Source organism: Scyliorhinus torazame, chromosome 7, assembly GCF_047496885.1.
Source record: "Scyliorhinus torazame isolate Kashiwa2021f chromosome 7, sScyTor2.1, whole genome shotgun sequence".
Classification (NCBI taxonomy): Eukaryota; Metazoa; Chordata; class Chondrichthyes; order Carcharhiniformes; family Scyliorhinidae; genus Scyliorhinus; species Scyliorhinus torazame.
The window spans coordinates 160,883,798-160,905,102 of NC_092713.1; the positions used below are offsets into that span (position 1 = coordinate 160,883,798).

The 21,305-nt window shown below is 49.6% G+C and overlaps 1 protein-coding gene across 2 annotated transcripts in view; it reads left to right on the plus strand.

Moving 5' to 3' along the window:
- stx6 (syntaxin 6) overlaps nucleotides 1–21,305 on the plus strand; it is an 82,884-nt gene that overhangs the window by 11,904 nt on the left and 49,675 nt on the right. For both annotated transcript variants that reach the window (XM_072511729.1, XM_072511730.1), the window contains exons 4-6: nucleotides 12,725–12,787; nucleotides 18,497–18,619; nucleotides 20,335–20,441. In XM_072511729.1, coding sequence (XP_072367830.1) covers nucleotides 12,725–12,787; nucleotides 18,497–18,619; nucleotides 20,335–20,441 — 293 coding nt within the window. The remainder of the gene's footprint in view (nucleotides 1–12,724; nucleotides 12,788–18,496; nucleotides 18,620–20,334; nucleotides 20,442–21,305) is intronic.

A 21,305-nucleotide genomic window follows, 5' to 3' on the forward strand; every position in this document is an offset into this window, starting at 1 on the left:
TTCACCCTTTCTATTGCCTCTTCATTACCTGCTACTATAGGGATGGTACAAGTGTTCTCCACTGTGAAACCAGGCAGAATATTGATGTCTCTGCCATTTCTGTGTTCCCCACTATTAACTCCCCGGTCTCAGGGCAGCGCGGTGGCGCAGTGGTTAGTACTGGGATTTCGGCGCTGAGGACCCGGATTCGAATCCCCGCTCTGAGTCTCTGTCCGTGTGGAGTTTGCACATTCTCCCCATGCCAGCGTGGGTTTCACCCCACAACCCAAAAAGGATGTGCAGGTTAGGTAGATTGGCCACACTAAATTGCCCCTTAATTGGAAAAAAAATAATTGGGTACTCTAAATTTATTTTTTTTAAACTCCCCGGTCTCAACCTCCAAGGAATCAACATTCACCTTTGCTACTCTCTTCCCTTTTATATACTTATAGAAGCTTTTTCGATTAATAAAAATAAAAATATATATATATATTTTGCGCTAGTTTTCTTTCATAATTTTTCATAAACAGCAGGGGCTGTTTAGCACAGGGCTAAATCGCTGGCTTTGAAAGCAGACCAAGGCAGGCCAGCAGCACGGTTCAATTCCTGTATCAGCCTCCTGAACAGGTGCCGGTATGTGGCGACTAGGGGCTTTTCACAGTAACTTCATTTGAAGCCTACTTGTGACAAGCGATTTTCATTTCATTTTTTTCATAATTTACCTTTGCTTTTTTAATTGCATTTTTAGTAACCTTTTGTTGATCTTTAAAATTTTCCTATTCTTCCAGCCCCCCACTGGTCTTTGCCATATTGTATGCCTTAGCTTTTGTCTTTGTGTTATCTTTAACTTCCTTGTTTAGCCATGGATATTTTTCCCCCTCTTACAACCTTTCTTCCTCTCTGGAATACATTTTAGTTCAGAGAATCATAGAATTTACACTGCAGAAGGAGGCCATTTGGCCCATCGAGTCTGCATCGGCTCTTGGAAAGAGCACCCACTTAAGCCTCCACCCCATGCCCGTAACCCAGTAATCCCACCTAACCTAAGGGCAATTTAGCATGGCCAATCCACCTAACCTGCACATCTTTAGACTGTGGGAGGAAACTGGAGCTCCCGGAGGAAACCCATGCAGACACTGGGAGATCGTGCAGACTCCGCACAGACAGTGACCCAAGCCGGGAATCGAACCTGGGACCCTGGGGCTGTGAAGCAACTGTGCTAGCTACTGTGCTGCCCTCAAGTTGGGAGGAATTGAATATCTCTTGAAACAACTGTAATTGTTCATCAACTGCCCTGCCCAGTCCACTAGGTCCAAATCTGTCCTCATGCCAATGTAATTACCTTTGTTTAACTTCAGAATGCGAGTGTGGGACTCCAGTTTTTCGCCCTCAAACTGAATTCAGAATGCGAGTGTGGGACTCCAGTTTCCCGCCCTCAAACTGAATTTAGAATGCGAGTGTGGGACTCCAGTTTCCCGCCCTCAAACTGAATTTGACATTCTATCATGTTATGATCATTCTTCCCTAGAGGATCTTTAACTATGAGGTAATTAATTAATCCCTCCTCATTACATAGTACCAAATCCTGAACAGCATGCTCCCTGGTTGATTCTAGACCATATTGTTCCAAGAAACAATCTGATGCATTCAATGAACACTCCCTTGAGGCTACCGTACCAATTTGATTGACCCAGTCAATATCCATATTAAAATCACCCATGACTATTGTCGTATCTTTCTCACCAGCCCCCAGTATTTCCTGATTTATACTGAGCCCTATTGTGGACCTACTGCTTGGTGACCTATAGATTAATCCCACCTGGGAATTCTTTCCCTTGCTGTTTCTTATTTCTACCCAGACTGATTCCATTTCTTGATCCCCAGTGCCCATGTCATTTCTCACTACTGCACTGACCCCTTGCTTTACCAGCAAAGCTACACCACCTTCCTTACCTTTCGGTCTATCCTTCCAAAACACTACGTACCCTTGGATATTCAACTCCCAGACCTGGTCTTCTTGTAACCATGTCTCTAGTAATCGGCTCCAAATCATGCTACTTTGTCTCTATTTGCGCTGTTAACTCATTGATTTTATTCCGAATGTTTCATGCATTCAGATACAAAGTCTTTAAGTCTGTTCCATTATCAAATTTCCCGACTCTTGCATGATTCCTCGGTGAAATATTTTTGTACATTCTGTCTCTTTTATTTTTTGGTTACAATCCACCTCATCACTAATGTGCACTCCTACCTTCTCCTTTAACTTTGATTTTCCAATTTTCCATGCAACTGAACCCTCCCCACCACTATTTTGTTTAAAGCCCTATCTACAGCCCTAGTTATGCAATTCACAGGACTCTGGTCCCAGCATGATTCAGATGAAGACCGTCCCATCGGAACAGCTTCCTCCTACCCCAGTACTGGTGCCAATGTCCCATGAATTCAAACCCATTTCTCCCACACCAACCTTTGAATTTACCTCTTTAATCTTATTGAAGTTGTGCCAATTAGCCCATGGTTCAGGTAGTAATCCAGAGATTATTACCCTATTTGGTTATGCTTTTTAATTTAACCCCATGCCACTCATATTTCCTCAAGCAGAACCTCTATCCTTGTTCTATATATGTCGTTTGTACCTATGTGGACCATGACAACTGGATCGTTGCCCTCCTACTCCAGGTTCCTCTGTAGCCCAGATGAGATATCCTGAATCCTGGTACCAGGTAGGCAACACGACCTTCGGGATTCTCGATCCTGGTCACAGAGAATAGTGTCTATGCCCCTAACTATACTATCCCCAATTCAGACTACATTTCTTTTCTCCCTCAACTTGACTGCCTCCCTGTACCACGGTGCTGTGGTCAGTTTTCTCATCCTCCTCATAGTCTTCGCTCTCGTCCACACAGGGAGCAAGAATCTCAAACCTGTTGGACAAGGATAAGAGCTGAGGCTCCTGCAACCCTACCTCCTGGATCCCTCTACCTGCCTCACTTGTAGTCACACCCTTCTGTCTCTGACAACTGGCCGAATTCAAGGTAGTTATTCTAAGGGGTGTGACTGTCTCCTGAAACACAGCGCCCAAGTAACTCTCCCCCTCCCTGATGTGTTGCAGTGTCTGAAGCTCAGACTCCAGCTCATCAATCTGAGCAACCAACACTTGCTACAGATGTGTTCACTGGGAAACACAATGGAGTCCACCAGCCCCCACATCATGTAGGTACAACACACCGCCTGGCCCTGCATTATTTTAATTAGTTTTAATTTGCTTTTGTCTAATTTCTGATAGGTCTTTAGTTTTTTAATCTGTAAAATGTTTCTCCTTTTTACCTATAATCTGAAACTGAAAGCAATTTAGAGTAGGTAATTCAAATTAGCAGTTACTTACCCTGTGCTGTTCTCACTCTGAAGCTGCTCTCCCGCCGCTGTTTAAACTCACCTGGCTCGCCTTTCTCCCTGCTGTTTTGCGCTCTGAATCTGCTCTTTCTTCCCCCTCGGTTTTAACTGGAATGGGCTGTCTCGCTCCATGTTGTTTCTAGCTCTGAAGCTCGTCATAGAATCACAGAATTGTTACAGTGCGGAAGGAGGCCGTTCGGTCCGTAGAGTCTGCACCGACCTTAGAACATAGAACGATACAGCGCAGTACAGGCCCTTCGGCCCACGATGTTGCACCGAAACAAAAGCCATCTAACCTACACTATGCCATTATCATCCATATGTTTATCCAATAAACTTTTAAATGCCCTCAATGTTGGCGAGCTCACTACTGTAGCAGGTAGGGCATTCCACGGCCTCACTACTCTTTGCGTAAAGAACCTACCTCTGACCTCTGTCCTATATCTATTACCCCTCAGTTTAAAGTTATGTCCCCTCGTGCCAGCCATATCCATCCGCGGGAGAAGGCTCTCGCTGTCCACCCTATCCAACCCCCTGATCATTTTGTATGCCTCTATTAAGTCTCCCCTTAACCTTCTTCTCTCCAACGAAAACAACCTCAAGTCCATCAGCCTTTCCTCATAAGATTTTCCCTCCATACCAGGCAACATCCTGGTAAATCTCCTCTGCACCCGCTCCAAAGCCTCCACGTCCTTCCTATAATACGGTGACCAGAACTGTACGCAATACTCCAAATGCGGCCGTACCAGAGTTCTGTACAGCTGCAACATGACCTCCCGACACCGGAACTCAATCCCTCTACCAATAAAGGCCAACACTCCATAGGCCTTCTTCACAACCCTATCAACCTGGGTGGCAACTTTCAGGGATCTATGTACATGGACACCTAGATCCCTCTGCTCATCCACACTTTCAAGAACTTTACCATTAGCCAAATATTCCGCATTCCTGTTATTCCTTCCAAAGTGAATCACCTCACACTTCTCTACATTAAACTCCATTTGCCACCTCTCAGCCCAGCTCTGCAGCTTATCTATATCCCTCTGTAACCTGCTACATCCTTCCACACTATCGACAACACCACCGACTTTAGTATCGTCTGCAAATTTACTCACCCACCCTTCTGCACCTTCCTCTAGGTCATTGATAAAAATGACAAACAGCAACGGCCCCAGAACAGATCCTTGTGGTACTCCACTTGTGACTGTACTCCATTCTGAACATTTCCCATCAACCACCACCCTCTGTCTTCTTTCAGCTAGCCAATTTCTGATCCACATCTCTAAATCACCCTCAATCCCCAGCCTCCATATTTTTTGCAATAGCCTACCGTGGGGAACCTTATCAAACGCTTTGCTGAAATCCATATACACCACATCAACTGCTCTACCCTCGTCTACCTGTTCAGTCACCTTCTCAAAGAACTCAATAAGGTTTGTGAGGCATGACCTACCCTTCACAAAGCCATGCTGACTATCCCTGATCATATTATTCTTATCTAGATGATTATAAATCTTGTCTCTTATAATCCCCTCCAAGACTTTACCCACTACAGACGTGAGGCTCACCGGTCTATAGTTGCCGGGGTTGTCTCTGCTCCCCTTTTTGAACAAAGGGACCACATTTGCTGTCCTCCAGTCCTCTGGCACTATTCCTGTAGCCAATGATGACCTAAAAATCAAAGCCAAAGATCCAGCAATCTCTTCCCTGGCCTCCCAGAGAATCCTAGGATAAATCCCATCAGGTCCCGGGGACTTATCTATTTTCAGCCTGTCCAGAATTGCCAACACCTCTTCCCTACGTACCTCAATGCCATCTATTCTATTAGCCTGGGGCTCAGCATTCTCCTCCACAACATTATCTTTTTCCTGAGTGAATACTGACGAAAAATATTCATTTAGTATCTCGCCTATCTCTTCAGACTCCACACACAATTTCCCATCCCTGTCCTTGACTGGTCCTACTCTTTCCCTAGTCATTCGCTTATTCCTGACATACCTATAGAACGCTTTTGGGTTTTCCTTGATCCTTCCTGCCAAATACTTCTCATGTCCCCTCCTTGCTCGTCTTAGCTCTCTCTTTAGATCCTTCCTCGCTACCTTGTAACTATCCATCGCCCCAACTGAAACTTCACACTTCATCTTCACATAGGCCTCCTTCTTCCTCTTAACAAGAGATTCCACTTCCTTGGTAAACCACGGTTCCCTCGCTCGACGCCTTCCTCCCTGTCTGACCGGTACATACTTATCAAGAACACGCAGTAGCTGATCCTTGAACAAGCCCCACTTATCCAGTGTGCCCAACACTTGCAGCCTACTTCTCCACCTTATCCCCCCCAAGTCACGTCTAATGGCATCATAATTGCCCTTCCCCCAGCTATAACTCTTGCCCTGCGGTGTATACTTATCCCTTTCCATCATTAACGTAAACGTCACCGAATTGTGGTCACTGTCCCCAAAGTGCTCTCCTACCTCCAAATCCAACACCTGGCCTGGTTCATTACCCAAAACCAAATCCAACGTGGCCTCGCCTCTTGTTGGCCTGTCAACATATTGTTTCAGGAAACCCTCCTGCACACACTGTACAAAAAACGACCCATCTATTGTACTCGAACTACATCTTTTCCAGTCAATATTTGGAAAGTTAAAGTCTCCCATAATAACTACCCTGTTACTTTCGCTCATATCCAGAATCATCTTCGCCATCCTTTCCTCTACATCCCTAGAACTATTAGGAGGCCTATAAAAAACTCCCAACAGGGTGACCTCTCCTTTCCTGTTTATAACTTCAGCCCATACTACCTCGGAAGAAGAGTCCCCATCTAGCATCCTCTCCGCCACCGTAATACTGCTCTTGACGAGCAGCGCCACACCTCCCCCTCTTTTGCCTCCTTCTCTGAGCTTACTAAAACACCTAAACCCCGGAACCTGCAACATCCATTCCTGTCCCTGCTCTATCCATGTCTCCGAAATGGCCACAACATCGAAGTCCCAGGTACCAACCCATGCTGCCAGTTCCCCTACCTTGTTTCGTATACTCCTGGCATTGAAGTAGACACACTTCAAACCACCTACCTGAACACTGGCCCCCTCCTGCGACGTCAAATCTGTGCTCCTGACCTCTATACTCTCATTCTCCCTTACCCTAAAACTACAATCCAGGTTCCCATGCCCCTGCTGCATTAGTTTAAACCCCCCCAAAGAGCACTAACAAATCTCCCCCCCCAGGATATTTGTGCCCCTCAGGTTCAGATGTAGACCATCCTGTCTATAGAGGTCCCACCTTCCCCAGAAAGAGCCCCAGTTATCCAAAAATCTGAATCCCTCCCGCCTGCACCATCCCTGTAGCCACGTGTTTAAATGCTCTCTCTCCCTATTCCTCATCTCACTATCCCGTGGCACGGGCAACAACCCAGAGATAACAACTCTGTTTGTTCTAGTTCTGAGCTTCCATCCTAGCTCCCTGAAAGCCTGCCTGACATCCTTGTCCCCTTTCCTACCTATGTCGTTAGTGCCAATGTGGACCACGACTTGGGGCTGCTCCCCCTCCCCCCTAAGGACCCGGAAAACACGATCCGAGACATCACGTGCCCTTGCACCTGGGAGGCAACATACCAAATGTGAGTCTCTCACGCTCCCACAAAATCTCCTATCTGTGCCCCTGACTATCGAGTCCCCAATTACTAATGCTCTGCTCCTCTCCCCCTTCCCTTCTGAGCAACAGGGACAGACTCCGTGCCAGAGGCCCGGACCCTATGGCTTACCCCTGGTAAGTCCCCCCCCCCCCCCCCCCCACAAGTATCCAAAGCGGTATACTTGTTTCTCAGGGGAACGACCGCAGGGGATCCCTGCACTGACTGCTTCTTCCCAGTCCCTCTTACAGTTACCCACCTATCTCCAATCTTTGGTGTAACTAATTCCCTGAAGCTGCTATCTATGACCCCTTCTGCCTCCCGAATGATCCGAAGTTCTTCCAACTCCAGCTCCAGTTCCCTAACTCGGTCTTGGAGGAGCTGGAGATGGCAGCACTTCCTGCAGGTAAAATCAGCAGGGACACTAACTGCATCCCTCACCTCAAACATCCTGCAGGAGGGACATTGCACTCCCTTCCCTGCCATTCCTCTAACTTTCTACCAAGATCTGGCTAACAACTAAATTACATTTTTTATAAAAAATAATAATAATATAATAAAATATGGTACTTACCTCAGACCAATGGGTTTTATTATTAGGTTAGAGGAGGAGGGCGGGTGGGAGACACTACACGTGTAGTGTCTCGGGTTTCCTCTCCACCAGAATTTATTGCTGAGGGTCTTCCCAGACGTCCGCGGGTCGACTTCCTGTTCCCGCCTAAAAAACTCCCAGCAACCTCCTTCCGCAATGCTCCCGCTGAAACTGACTCACCAGCTGTTCTCCCGCCGAAATCGACCTTCTGAAAGAGCAGACTACCTAGGCCCATTCCCGCGCCCTATCCCCGTAATCCTGTAACCCCATCTAAACTTTGGACACTACGGGGCAATTTAGCATGGTTAATCCACCTAACCCGCATATCTTTGGACTGTGGGAGGAAACTGGAGCACCTGGAGGAAACCCACGCAGATACGGGGAGAAACTGCAAACTTGACACAGGCAGTCACCCGAGACCGGAATTGAACCGGGGTCCCTGGCACTGCAAGGCAACAATGCTAACTAGTGTGGCATCATGTCGACCGTTCTCTTCTCCCTTCCCCCGCTGTTTAGACTCACCGGGACTGCCTCTCTCCGTGCTGTTTCTCGCTCTGAAGCTCCTCTCTCTTCCCCCGCTGTTTTAACTCACTGGGCCTGCCTCGCTCCGCACTGTTTCTCTGTTACCCGGCATTACTCCTGTTCCTCACTCCTCATTTCTGCCCCCAATCCCTTAGAGGCCAGTAACACCCCACCTGCTTGCCCCCTTACAATCCACCCTCCACAAACCCCCAACAAATGTATTGCCCTCATTGGCCAGGAACCTTGCACACACATGCCACCAGCAACAAACCCCGCATAAAACACGCCTCCCATCGACTCGCTATTTCTTTTCTGTGTCCCCAAGGATAAAGCCGGCCATAATCACCGGGAGCACCAGCAGACGGCATCCCTGATATGCAGGTCCGAACCCTCTCTGAGGAAAGGGCTCTGCAACTGGTCAGGGAGGTTGAGGAGGGGGCTGTGGTTGGAATGGAGTTCGACATGCACCGAACAAGTGAGAGCCCAAAGCAACACAGTCCCTATATCAAGTGAGTTATCCTCGCCCACAGACCAGTCCTTCCCAACATCTTACCCCATGTCTTTTGTCTTTCACGATCCCACTCAGACGAGACCGGGCCATCCAGGGTTGTTGCCCCGCATCTACACCCTCAGAAATCCCCAGAGCATGACTCCGGGGAAGACACCGAAGTCTTGGCATTGCTTTCAACTGCACCATCTACCATCGCAGAGACTATCACCTTGCTGGGTAATGTTAGCAATCAGGCTCCTGGGACACCTGATGAGCATCACAGACATGCTGCAGCACATCAGATGGAGGCAGGCATTCCCGAAGGAATGGACGGTTGGACGGCTGCCTGATCCCAGGGAACCGCTGTCGTCCATACAGGTGTCGCACTTCTGGAAAAGATGATCCCATCACTGGTGCAGATACAGAAGCAGAGCCAGAATTTACAGGAGTAAATTGCAGTGCCTGCAATCCAACTGAAGGAGTTCACTCATCTTCAGGCGCAGGAGATGGTGCCGACAATGTGTGGCACTCAGACCAACACTGAAAGGGTCAGAGACATGTGTCAGGACACCCAAAGCTTGGGACACACTGTGCTGTCCACGGCTGAGGCGCAGGACGGTTTGCCCAGTCACAGGCGGACATGTCCGGACGTAGCTGTGGGACTCCAGAGCTTGGCCCATTCGCAAAGGGCATTGAGAGTATTGGCTGGGTGCTGACTGACCTTAGCCAGTCACAGGGGGACTTGATAAAGGCAGTGAGGGACATGGCTCACTCACTGAGGGACATGTCCCAGCCTCAGTGCGCCATGGCTGAGGACGTCGACACCATGGTTCAGATGAGGACGGGCCTCCAGTACTGGCAGCGCCAGGTGGCAAAGGGACCACCGGAACTTACTCTGGCCTCCCCTTCGTTCCATGGAGTAGCCCACGGGCCAGCAAACACCCCAAAGGAGGAGGAAGTGATGGGGCCCATCTCTGGAACACCTCAACCCTTCCAAATTCCTCCCACCTGACATTGGCCCATCTGCTGGGCAGCGGGCTGAACAGACTGACACGTCGTCACCTGTGACACTCAAAGGTTGGCCCGGCCCATCCAGCCCCAGGCCCTCCAGAGGATAAGCGACAAGAGCATCACAGGGCAGAAAGTGAGACACGCAGCAGGTTGCCACCACTCCTGATGTTCTACCTGGGGAAATATGCAGAAGAAGCGGTGGGCCACGAAAGATAGATGACATCTAAGTTGGCACGGTGTAGTAGATAGTTAGTGGGGAAGGGAACACTTATTGTAAATACTCACCATTAAACACTTTCTCTACCAGTCCGATGTGCCTCTAATTTTTGTCTCACGGGAGCGAAGGACGGGCTGGGGCAGTGTGTTGAGTTCTGGCCAACCGGGTGGAAGCACAGCACGCCCCACTCGGTTACACCCTCACTGAGAAGTAGCAGGGCATGTCGGCAGCAGTGTGAGCCCATCTTGTATGACCGCATTCTAGTGAGTGAGCCCTCACTGGGATCATCCGGCCAGACAGTGGTATGTTATCTTAAAGAGAGGAGTCAGACTATGTCAGACACAGAGATCACCAGAGCTCATCTTGCAGCGAGTAGTCATCATCCTTCCTCTGTGGACAAGACCACTGATCAAGCCAACCCAGGGCCATTAACCTGTGATGATCCTGATTTGACCTTCGGAGGGGAGAGGGAGAGCTGTAGTAATGGGAAAGAGTGGATGGCTTGGGGGAAGAGAAGGGGTGGAAGATCTAAGGGAGCAAAGGGTTGAGAGGCTCAGGGAGATTTTGGCTGGGGTGGGTGTTGAAGTGGGGATGAGGTGCGCCACCATCTGGCACAGGTCTCCTTGGGGAGCCGAAGTCTTGGCGACAAATTAAGTCTAGCAGCTCCTCGATGGACCGGCGCCAATGTATACACATGGCTTGATGCAGCACCACCGTTACACCTCCTCCTCGACTTGGTAGATGGCTGCCACTTGAGCCTCACCAGCTGGTTCCTGCTGGTCTGGGGCAGGCTACTCTCGGGCAGGGTCATCTCTGGGCTGGCCCTGGTGCTCTCGTCACTGTGCAGCCATGACAGCAGCAGCGACCAGATAGATAGCTACCATTGCTGGCTGTACTCTAAAACCCATGTCTCTGCTGGTGAAGAGGGGAGAGAATGTCAGAAATATGAGGATTCACTTGACCATCCAATGCCACCAGGTTTCATGGTTATCCTAAGTTGTACTGCTGCGCCACCCTCAACATATTCCCCCCCCCTCAATCCCCAGCTCCTTCGAGATGATGCAGTCCTCACTGCGTCCCTGTCTCTATCGGTGACTGGCACCCGGCCTGTGATGTGGGGAGCCTCTCTCCTTACCACCTGTCCCTTTGGAGTACCAGTGGCTGCCGCAACTGCTGTTGGCGATACACTTTATGGCCCATGTCCTGTTATTCCCAGTGTGGTCTACAGTGGGTCTCGCCACCGGTGAGCCTTGTGCTCTCCCACCAGAAGGGTGGCAACTGGTTGCATGTTGGAGTCCTTCATACTGTGCAGGCATGCGGCTCAAAGCTAAGAAACCTGTGTGTAGACAGGCCCTCCAGATGGGTGTGAGTTGCAGGGGGGTTTAAATGAAATTATGCAGTAATGGGGGTCCACGTCAGGACACCCTAATCCTGAGGGGGATACCCTGAGTCCACACATTTGCACCCAAGTCATTCCCCTCAGGCCCAGGCTTACATCTTCCGGCAAGCCCCAAAAGGTTAAATGGTTTGCTTACCTCCTTGCTTCCCCCTCACCTGCCATGGCGCCTGGGCCCCACTTTCTTTTATTCGTTCAAGGGATGTGGACGTTGCTGGCTTGGCTAACACTAATTGCCCATCCTTAATTGCCCTTGACTGGGCAGTTGAGAGTCTGCCACATTGCTGTAAGTCCCAAAAGACATGTTTGTTAGGTGAATTGGACATTCTGAATTCTTCCTCTGTGACCCGAACAGGCGTCGGTATGTGGTGACTAGGGGCTTTTCACAGTAAGTTCATTGCAGTGTTCATGTAAACCTACTTGTGGCAATAAAGATTATTATTATCATGACTGATGTCACAAGGAGACCAGACCAGGTTTGGACGGCAGATTTCCTTCCCTAAAGGGCATTGGTGAACCAGATGGGTTTCTGCAACAATCGAAAATGGTTTTATGGTCATCATTCGACTTCTAATTCCAGATTTTTATTGAACTTCAATTTCACCATCTGCAATGGTGGGCTTTAAACCTGGGTCCCCAGAGCATTACTCGTGTGTCTGGATTAATAGTGCAATGATTATGCCACTGTCTCCCCTTGTAAATCATTGCACCAAATCACCCCCCCTCCCCCCGTGACTCCTGGCTGTGAGGGGTGGAGCATCATGGGCGGGGGGGGGGAGGTGGAATCGGGCTTCCAGCCCACTAATCCGATTTAAATACATGCAGAATCGCGGTTTTGCACGGTGGCACCAACGGTGGGTGGGCAGCTCGCTGCTGCTGCCAGAAGGAGATCCTGGCGCAATCCCGTTTTTTTGGGTGATCGGAAATCCCGACACCGCCGTTGGGCATTGAAGAATCTACCCCATTGTTGTGCTGCATGTTTCTGAAAGAGTGTAAAAAGAGCCTTACTGTATATCTAACTCCGCGCAGTACCTGCTCTGGGAGTGTTTGATGGGACAGTGTAGAGGGAGCTTTACTCTGTATCTAACCCCGTGCTGTACCTGTCCTGGGAATGCTTGATGGGGACAGTGTAGAGGGAGCGTTACTCTGTATCTAACCCTGTGCTGTACCTGCCCTGGGAGTGTTTGATGGGACAGTGTAGAGGGAGCTTTACCCTGTATCTAACCCCGTGCTGTCTCTGTCCTGGGAGTGTTTGATGGGACAGCGCAGAGGATGGAAAGTATGCACGGTATTCTTTTTTTATGATGGGGAGTTTAAAAGGAAAAATTAATGATTTTATAAATGGGACTGAGTGGGTGGCTGTTGGTTCAAGACGTGTAGATATAAGCCCTAGACTGTGAGAGTGAGAGGCTGGCCCACTGCAGTTGTTCATATTCCTTTTTGATGAATGTTTCCATTATCTGTTAGAGTGAATACCAAACCTGTAATTGCAGGAGATGAAGGATCACATGTCCAGTTCCTCAGTGCAGGCATTGGCGGAACAGAAGAACAGACAGGTGAGTGGTCTGCTTTTAACTCTTATCACCAACCAGTGTCATGTGGCATTACAGGGGCAAACTATGAAAATTCACGAGGACTGGTCAGCAGAGCTGCATTTCTAAAGGTATTTTGCAGACGATAAGATATCTCAGTGGGAAAAATGCCAACCATGGCCTTTCAGTCGGTTTTCCAGACTGGATATTTGTGGATACTGTCAACATTACCGTCAGTAATTCACAGATTGGCCAAGAACACCATTCACTGAGTGGGGAAATAAACGTTTCGCAGTGTGTTAAAGATTTGAAGAAAGGGCATTCCTTCAGACACACATACACATACGCCCCACCCCCACATTGAAACTCAGGTAGACTCGCACTTACTTTGCAGATCACTGAGCAACTTTAACCTATTTAGCAAAGTTAAATATACTTGAAATTTCATCGACATGCCATTCTTAACTCCCCTGTGTTTTTCTTTGAGAGGCACTCGGACTTGAGGAACTCCTTTGATGGTCCAGCACAGGCTGATGTGGTATCAAGATACCAGAAATGTTGCAGATTCGATCCCTTGGGCGAGTTGACAGATTTCAACTGGGCAGCGGTTAGGTGCTCGAGTGGGGAAAATGCGGTGGATTTTCTTGCTGCCGATTACCCCTGCGTGAAATGGTGTGCCACAGAACTCTGGTGAACCTCCACTTCCTGTCACGTGCTGGGCATTATTTCCTCAAGCCAATGCCACTAAAACCAGATTGTTTGGTCATTAATATGTCGGTCATGGCACAGGAGGTAGCACTGACACCTGTCTCAGAAAGTTCAACTCCCACCCCAGGAACCTCCGCATATAATCCAAGGCTAAAGCACTCCAGCACTGAGCATGGTGGTGTAGTGGTTAGTGCCTCACAGCACCGAGGACCCGGGTTCGATCCCAGCCCCGGGCCACTGTCCGTGTGGAGTTTGCACAATCTCCCCGTATCTGCTTGGATCTCACCCAACAACCCAAAGATGTGCAGGATGGATGGATTGGCCACGCTAAATTGCCCCTTAATTGGAAAAAAAAATAATTGGGCATTTTAAATTTAAAAAAAGTGTCAGAGGTGCCATCTACAGGTGAGATGTTAGACTAGGGATGGGATTCCCTGTCCAGCGATGCCGAAATTGCAAAACCTGAGCCGAACATTTGTGGCCGGCGCCGGGCGCCCGAAGGAATGCCAGTGCCTTGACAGTGACATCAATGCATTCTACTGCACAAGTACAGTAAACGCCGTTGGCATATCATTAACCGGCCCAGCCCGGTATTCTCCAGGGCTCCCGCCAACAGCAAGGTTCACTTGTGGTTTTAAAAACCTGGAAACAGGCATCTTGGCTTCGGAGGGAGAGAGAGGAGGTGGGACATGTTCCCAGAGGGACGACCGTGGGCTGCCGGTCCAGCTGCTGGCAGGGCTGGCTTGGGGGAGGGGCGGTGGGGGATAAACCGGATGGACGTATGCCAAGGTCGGCGGGGGAGGGTGGAGTAGCGGGGGGCAACCTGACGATGGACCATGACCACCCACCATGGTCTCTGGTTGCACAGACATCAGTCGTCTGGTGCCCCCACTGCACTATTTCCCCCCCCCCCCCCCACACACACACACAGAAACGGGCGCCATCGCGGCCCACCCAAGGGCAAAGGCCACAGTAGCCTCTACAGGAGGGTGCAAGACAGGTAAGCATACCTCTTACATGGGTAGGGCCATCCACTGGTACCCTGCCAGCAGGGACAGGTGCTGGGGCCAGTGGCACCTGCGACGCCGGGCCCCGCTGATGCCAAGTGTGCGGTGCTGAGGACAGAGTGCCGGGGGAGCTGCTGGGGTTGGGTGGGATGGAGGAGGATGGGGGTGGTGTGTGGTGGAGCTGTACATGCTGGGGCACTACTGGTTGGGCACAGGGATACGCACCATGCTAACCTGTCTGCCTTTCACCCCCTGCAGACAATAGACTTCGGAATTCAACTGGGAATGGTGGCCTTCATCATGGCCGCCGCAGCCCTGGGGGATGCACTGAAGCGGTACAAGCAGGAACTGCTTGGGCAGGAACCTGCAGCAGCAGAGCTTGCCCCAGGGGAACAGGAGCCAGCAGGTGAGGTTGGAGAGCCGGCCGCCAATAGGCTCAAGAAGGAGATGGGAGGGAAGTGACGCATCAGGCCTCATCTGTACCGGCAACACCTGTCATTTGAGGACCTGCAGGATCGGGTATGCAATTGAGACTCCGGCTGAGCAGGGGACTGGGTGGCACATCTGCCAGATCATAGCGCACCGTGGGGGTATGGGGAGGACAACCGCTCGCAGTGTCTGCCAACGCAGCGATTTCCCTGAGCCTTTACGCTACGGGGTCCTGCCGGGCGCTGAATGGGAACCTGTCTGCAATCTCAAATTCCTTGGTGCACAGGTACATCCGCGCTGTCGCAGAAGCCCTATGTGCCTGGTCAGCACAATATATCAAATTCCATGTGGACCGAGCTCACCAGGATGCCCGGGCAGCGTGGTTCGCTGACATCGCCGAGATCCCCAGGTCCAGGGACACATGTCGCCCTATGAGCACCGGCCCATGATGGACCGGTTTTCACAAACCGAAACGGGTTCCACTCTATGAACTTGCAGCTGGTGTGTCTCATGAGATGCACTGCATGCACGTCTGTGCCCGATACCCGGGCAATGAACACGACGCCTTCATCCTGACTCACTCAACGGTTCCTGACACCTTTTGAGGTGCACCCTGGGTGAGGGGTTGGCTCCTGGGCGACAGGGGCTATCCGCTACGGTTGAGGCTGATGATACCTACACGGAGGCCACAGACCCACGCGAAATCCGCTACTACGATGCCCATGCAGCGGCCAGGGGCGTGATTGAGCAGTGCTTCGGCACCTTTAAGATGCATTTTAGGTGCCTGGACCACTCTAGAGGGGGTTTCCAGTATATCATTCGGAGAGTCTCCTACATTGTGGTGGCCTGCTGCGTCCTCCACAAGATCGCAGAGCAGATGGACGTTGTGCTGGAGGAGGATGATGAATGCCAAGCCTTGTCCGACGAGGAGGATGCAGAGGGGTCAGGATGGGCAGGACATAGGGCCCGGTTAGATACAGGAGCCCGCACAACGTGTGCGCCAGGGCCGGCGCGCATGGGACACTAATCGTCTCCAGGTTCTCTGCCCCCCCCCGGCAACTTCCTCCTTGATTCCTAACCAGGTGTGGGCCCTGGGCTGGCAGTGACAGCGGGTCTGGTCCATCGGATCGAGGATGATGACGACCTTCTCTGAGCCATAAGCCGTTGTGACTGGGCCAAGCTCTGGAGTGCCGCTGCAATGTCCAGGTGGCCCTGGTACATAGCTGCCTGTGACAGGGCAGCCTGGTCCTGTGCCTCGGCTACCACCCACTCAGAGTGTCCCAGGCCTTGGACATCCTGACTCATGGCCAATGCCTTCGACCTAAGGCCTCCAAGGGCACGGTGCTGACTACTCACCCTGGCTGCCCTGAGGAAGTTTTGCAACTTCTTCCTGCACTGCTGTCTATTCCTGGCGGTAGGGTAACGGCTCTCACAGTCTTGCCTCCTTTGCCCAGGCCTGGTGTACGGTGACAAGTGGTAGCCTCCTTCCCACCCCAATCATGAAACCGCTCAGTCCATCACGCGAACCTACCTCCCATCCATTGACTATGTCGGGATGCAAATTGGTTTTATGCCGACCTCCAGCAGGTTTCCTGATCTGCCATGGCGGTGACCAACGGAAGTTGCTGTGGGAAATTCACATTGGCATGAAACCTATTTTTACACTCGCGCCAAATCCATCCCCCCCAGCCCCTCATTGAACCCACCAGTGGGGGCATTGGAGAATACCACCCATTGCCATGCAGAACAGAAAAGCTCAGTCTGCTATTTACCAGTTGCTGGCAGCCTGACAGAAAAGGAGCTCTGCCCCATGTTGAACCCCTGTCACCATCTACGTTGCTTCTGCTGGAAATTCTCTTCTGCTGGAAATTCTCTTCCATTATCTTGTACACGAATGAATCATCTCGGCATGCCTCTCTCATGTGACACCAACATCCCTGGAAAAGTGAATTATCCAGCATTGGTTTCTAGCCCACCGGTTTCTGTGAATTGGATTTTGATTCTGGACTCTGGAAGACACAGGAAACAATATTTATTTTCTCTGTGGTCTCTGCACTGTAAATCTTTCTTTTCTTTACTGCTTGAGTGTGGAGGATTGTGACCCTCCTTTTGCATTTTGATAAAATAAACTGACCCTTGGAATTCATCCTTCCTTTCTCAAGTTTGCTGTGGGGTCATGAATATAGAGTTGGATCACACCAAAACTGGGAGGTTGGGAAACACTCCATCACTTATAAACAAATCAAAAACACCTTTCTGTTTATGAGTGGGTGGTGAGGGGGCAGCACGGTGGCGCAGTGGGTTAGCCCTGTTGCCTCACGGCGCCGAGGTCCCAGGTTCGATCCCGGCTCTGGGTCACTGTCCGTGTGGAGTTTGCACATTCTCCCCGTGTTTGCGAGGGTTTCACCCCCACAACCCAAAGATGTGCAGGTTAGGTGAATTGGCGACGCTAAATTGCCCCTTAAGTGGAAAAAATGAATTAGGTACTCTAAATTTATTTAAATTTTTTTAAAAAATGAGTGGGTGGTGAGAGGAGGAATTATTACTGTTAACCCCCCCCCCCCTCACATACATGAGCGGCAAGGTAGCACAGTGGTTAGCACTATTGCTTCACAGCGCCAGGGTCCCCGCTTGGGTCACAGTCTGTGTGGAGTCTGCATGTGTGGAGTCTGCACATTCTCCCCGTGTCTGCGTGGGTTTCCTCCGGGTGCTCCGGTTTCCTCCCACAAGTCCCGAAAGACGTCCTGTTAGGTAACTTGGACATTCTGAATTGTTCCTCTGTGTACCCGAATAGGCGCCGGAATGTGGTGACTGGGGGATTTTCAGTTTCATTGCAGTGTTAATGTAAGCCTACTTGTGACAATAAAGATTATTATTATAACTGGATATAAAAGATTCTAAGCTATTGGGCAGGTTTTGCCAGCCTTCCAGCTGCGTGTTTCCCGGCAGCAGGAGGTGGCGCACCATTCGCTGGCGACGGGATTCTCTATTCCCGCCTCTGTCAATGTGAATTCTCGTTGAAGCCACCCCATGCCGCCGGGAAACCCACAAGTGGGGGGTGTGCTGCTGGTGGGACCAGGGAATCCTACCGCCAATGAACGGCCAGAGAATTCCGGCTGTTATTTCAATGAAGAGTAGCTATTTGGAACCTTACTGTGTTGGCTGCCAATTTTCCTTATGTGACACAATGACTATCGGAAATCCTTCATTAGCTGTAAAGTACTTTGGCCTATCCTAATGTCGCAAGCATGTGTTGCCCTATTATGTATTTTCTTTTTTCTTTTCATGTGCTTAATGATCTGTTGAGCTGATCGCAGAAAAATACTTTTCACTGTACCTCAGTACACGTGACAATAAACAAAATCTAATCCAAGCAGCACTATATTAATGAAAGCTCTTCTCAGTGTAATGAAGGATCTATTTGCGTGGAAAATAGCGACAGCAAATTAATTCACCTGATCATGATTCACAGCATGAGAGAGTTAACTGTGGTTTCATAAGTACAAGCTTTTTTCTTCCAGCCAGTGAGATCCAAGGCCCATATAGTCCATTGAATGATTTTAATTTCATTTTGGATGTCTGTGTGCAGACCCTGCTGAGCACCAAGGGAAGCCAGGGACTCAACTCCACTTCAGACAAATACAACAGGCTGGACCAAGAGCTGCAGGCAGTGAATTCACATTTCATCGAGGACCAGCACGCCCAGCAGCAGGTACCTGGACCGGGAATGAGCAATGTGTCTGCAAACTGAGAGCTGGGCACAAGACAGGAATGGAGGAGTAACAGCCTGGGTGAGGTCAGTGCAGGTACTGGGAGGGGAAGGGGAGATGGGTGACAGCTTGGTAGGTGTCTTACTAACTTAATGGAATATCTTGAGGAAATAAGAAGAAGAATTAATGAGGGTAGTGCGGTGGATCTTGTCTATATGGATTTCAGTAAGGTATTTGACAAGGTCCCACATGGCAGATTGGTCAGAAAAGTGAAATCTCATGGGGCACAGGGAAAGGTGACAGGTTGGACCCAAAATTGACTCATTGACAGGAAACAAAGGGTAATGGTCGATGGGTGTTTTTGCGAATGGAAAACGGTTTCCAGTGGTGTTCCATAGAGCTCCGTGTTGGGGCCCTTGCTGTTAGTTGTATCTATTAATGATTTGGATTTAATATGGGTGGCATAATTGTGAAATTTACAGTTTACACAAAGATTGGCCATGTAGTAGATAGTGAAAAGGATAGCTGTTGACGCCACAATTATATCAATAGTTTGGTGGAGTGGGCAGAGAAGTGGCAAATAGGACTTAATCCGGAAATGTGTGAGGTAATGCATTTGGGAAGAGCAAACAAAGCAAGAGAATACTCAATAAACAGGAAGATAGTGAGAGGGGCTGAGGATGTGAGAGACCTTGGAATGCATGTCCACGGGTCCTTAACGGTGGCAGGACAGGTTGTCAAGAAAGCATATGAAATGCTTTCATTTATTGAGCGAAGTATTGAATACAAATGTAATAATGGAACTGGATAAAATACTGGTTAGGCCACAGCTGGAGTTTTGTGTACAGTTCTGGTCACCACATTATAGGAAGGACGGTGACACAGTGGTTAGCGCTGCTGCCTCACAGTGCCAGGGACCCAGGTTCAATTCCGGCCTCGATTAACTGTCTGTGTGGAGTTTGCACATTCTCCCTGTGTCTGCGTGGGTTTCCTCCAGGTGCTCTGGTTTCCTCCCAAGTCGAAATATGTGGAGGTTAGGTGGATTGGCCATGATCAATTGCCCCTTCATGTCCAAAGGGTTGGTTAGGTACGGTTATGGGCTACGGGGAAAGGGTCGGGCCATGAGCTGAGGTAGGGTGCTCTTTCGAAGGGTCAGTGCAGGCTCGACGGGCTGAATGGCCTCCTGCACTGTAGAGATTCTAGACATAATTGTTCTGGAGAGAGTGCAGAGGAGATTTATAAGAATGTTGCTAGGGCTTGAAAATTGCAACTATTAGGAAAGATTGGATAGGGTAGAGTTGATTTTCTTAGAACTGAGGGGTGAAGTAATAGAGGGGTACAAAATTATGAGGGACCTAGACAGGGGTAGTCAGGAAAGACTTATTTCCCCCAGCTGAGCGGTTAATAATCAGGGGGTATAGATTTAAGGTGATTAGCAGGATTAGAGAGAAAAGGAGGAAAATCTTTTAAACCCAGAGGGTGGAGGTTGAGGCTGAAATGCTCAACTCATTTAAAAGGTACCGGGATCTGCATTTGGAAGTACAGTGACCTGCAATGCTACAGATCAGCTGCTGGAAAGTGGGATTAAAATGAGCGGCTACGTTCTTTTTTCTCTTTTTTTTAGTTGGCGCAGACACGATGGGCTGAATGGCCTCCTACTGCATCATTACTTTTCTGTAGTTCTATGGTATGACCCCTGTCTCCTGTCCTCATACAGTTGATCACGGAGCAGCAGGATGATCAGCTGGAGCTGGTATCGGGCAGTATTGGCGTGTTGAAGAACATGACGCAGAAGATTGGCAATGAGCTGGACGAGCAAGCAGTGTGAGTCTCGTTTCAACCGTTCTCTTGCTTTACGTTCCACCCTTATTCCGTCAAAAATGGGTTTTGCCCGGAGTGAAAATTGTCCCTCCCTTGCATGTAGTTTTCTCCCCCTTTTGCCTGAAGGGACTGAGTGACTGACTGATGTGGGTTGGAGTTTAATTTCACAACTCTTAGCTGCACGCTGATCAGACAGCACTCTAAATAGCAAGTGTTGGCAGGCTATTTGATCAGCACACCCCAATCTTGCCCTATTCTCATTCATTGCATTCGCCAACACCCGCGTGCTTTTCATTAGAGGTTCTGGATGTTGTCTTTAATGTAGAGAGACATCCCAAGGTGCCGTATGGTTACTGTATAAGGAAAGTGATGGTGAGTTACATGGTGAAAGTCGAAGAGGGCTGACTGAAAGGCTTTGTGTGGGTTCTGTTTGGACGCATGGAGGTTTAGAGCACAATTTCAAGGGAGTAGGCCCAAATGGGTTCTAACTTCTGCCTCCAGTGAAGACCTGAGGGGACAGGAGGAATATGTGGAACACTGGATGCGGTGCATTTGGGAGGAAATTTAAAACTGGATGCAGGTGACAAGAAACATTGAAAAAGTTTATAGTTTTACGAGGGTATAAGTTGTAAGGCCAACCAGGAGAGCATTAGTGTCAAATGTGAGGTGCGGGAGATACAGATGAGGGTTTCTGTGGCACAGGCAGGATGCGGGTGAATCTATTCATACAGACGGGAAATATTTCTTCACAAAAAGGGTAGTGGCAATCGAGAACCCTCCCTCGGGGGTTGGGCTACTGGAAACTTTCAACACTGAGATTGATAGACTTTTTAAATGTTCGGCAAAAGCATTGAGAGTTACAGAACC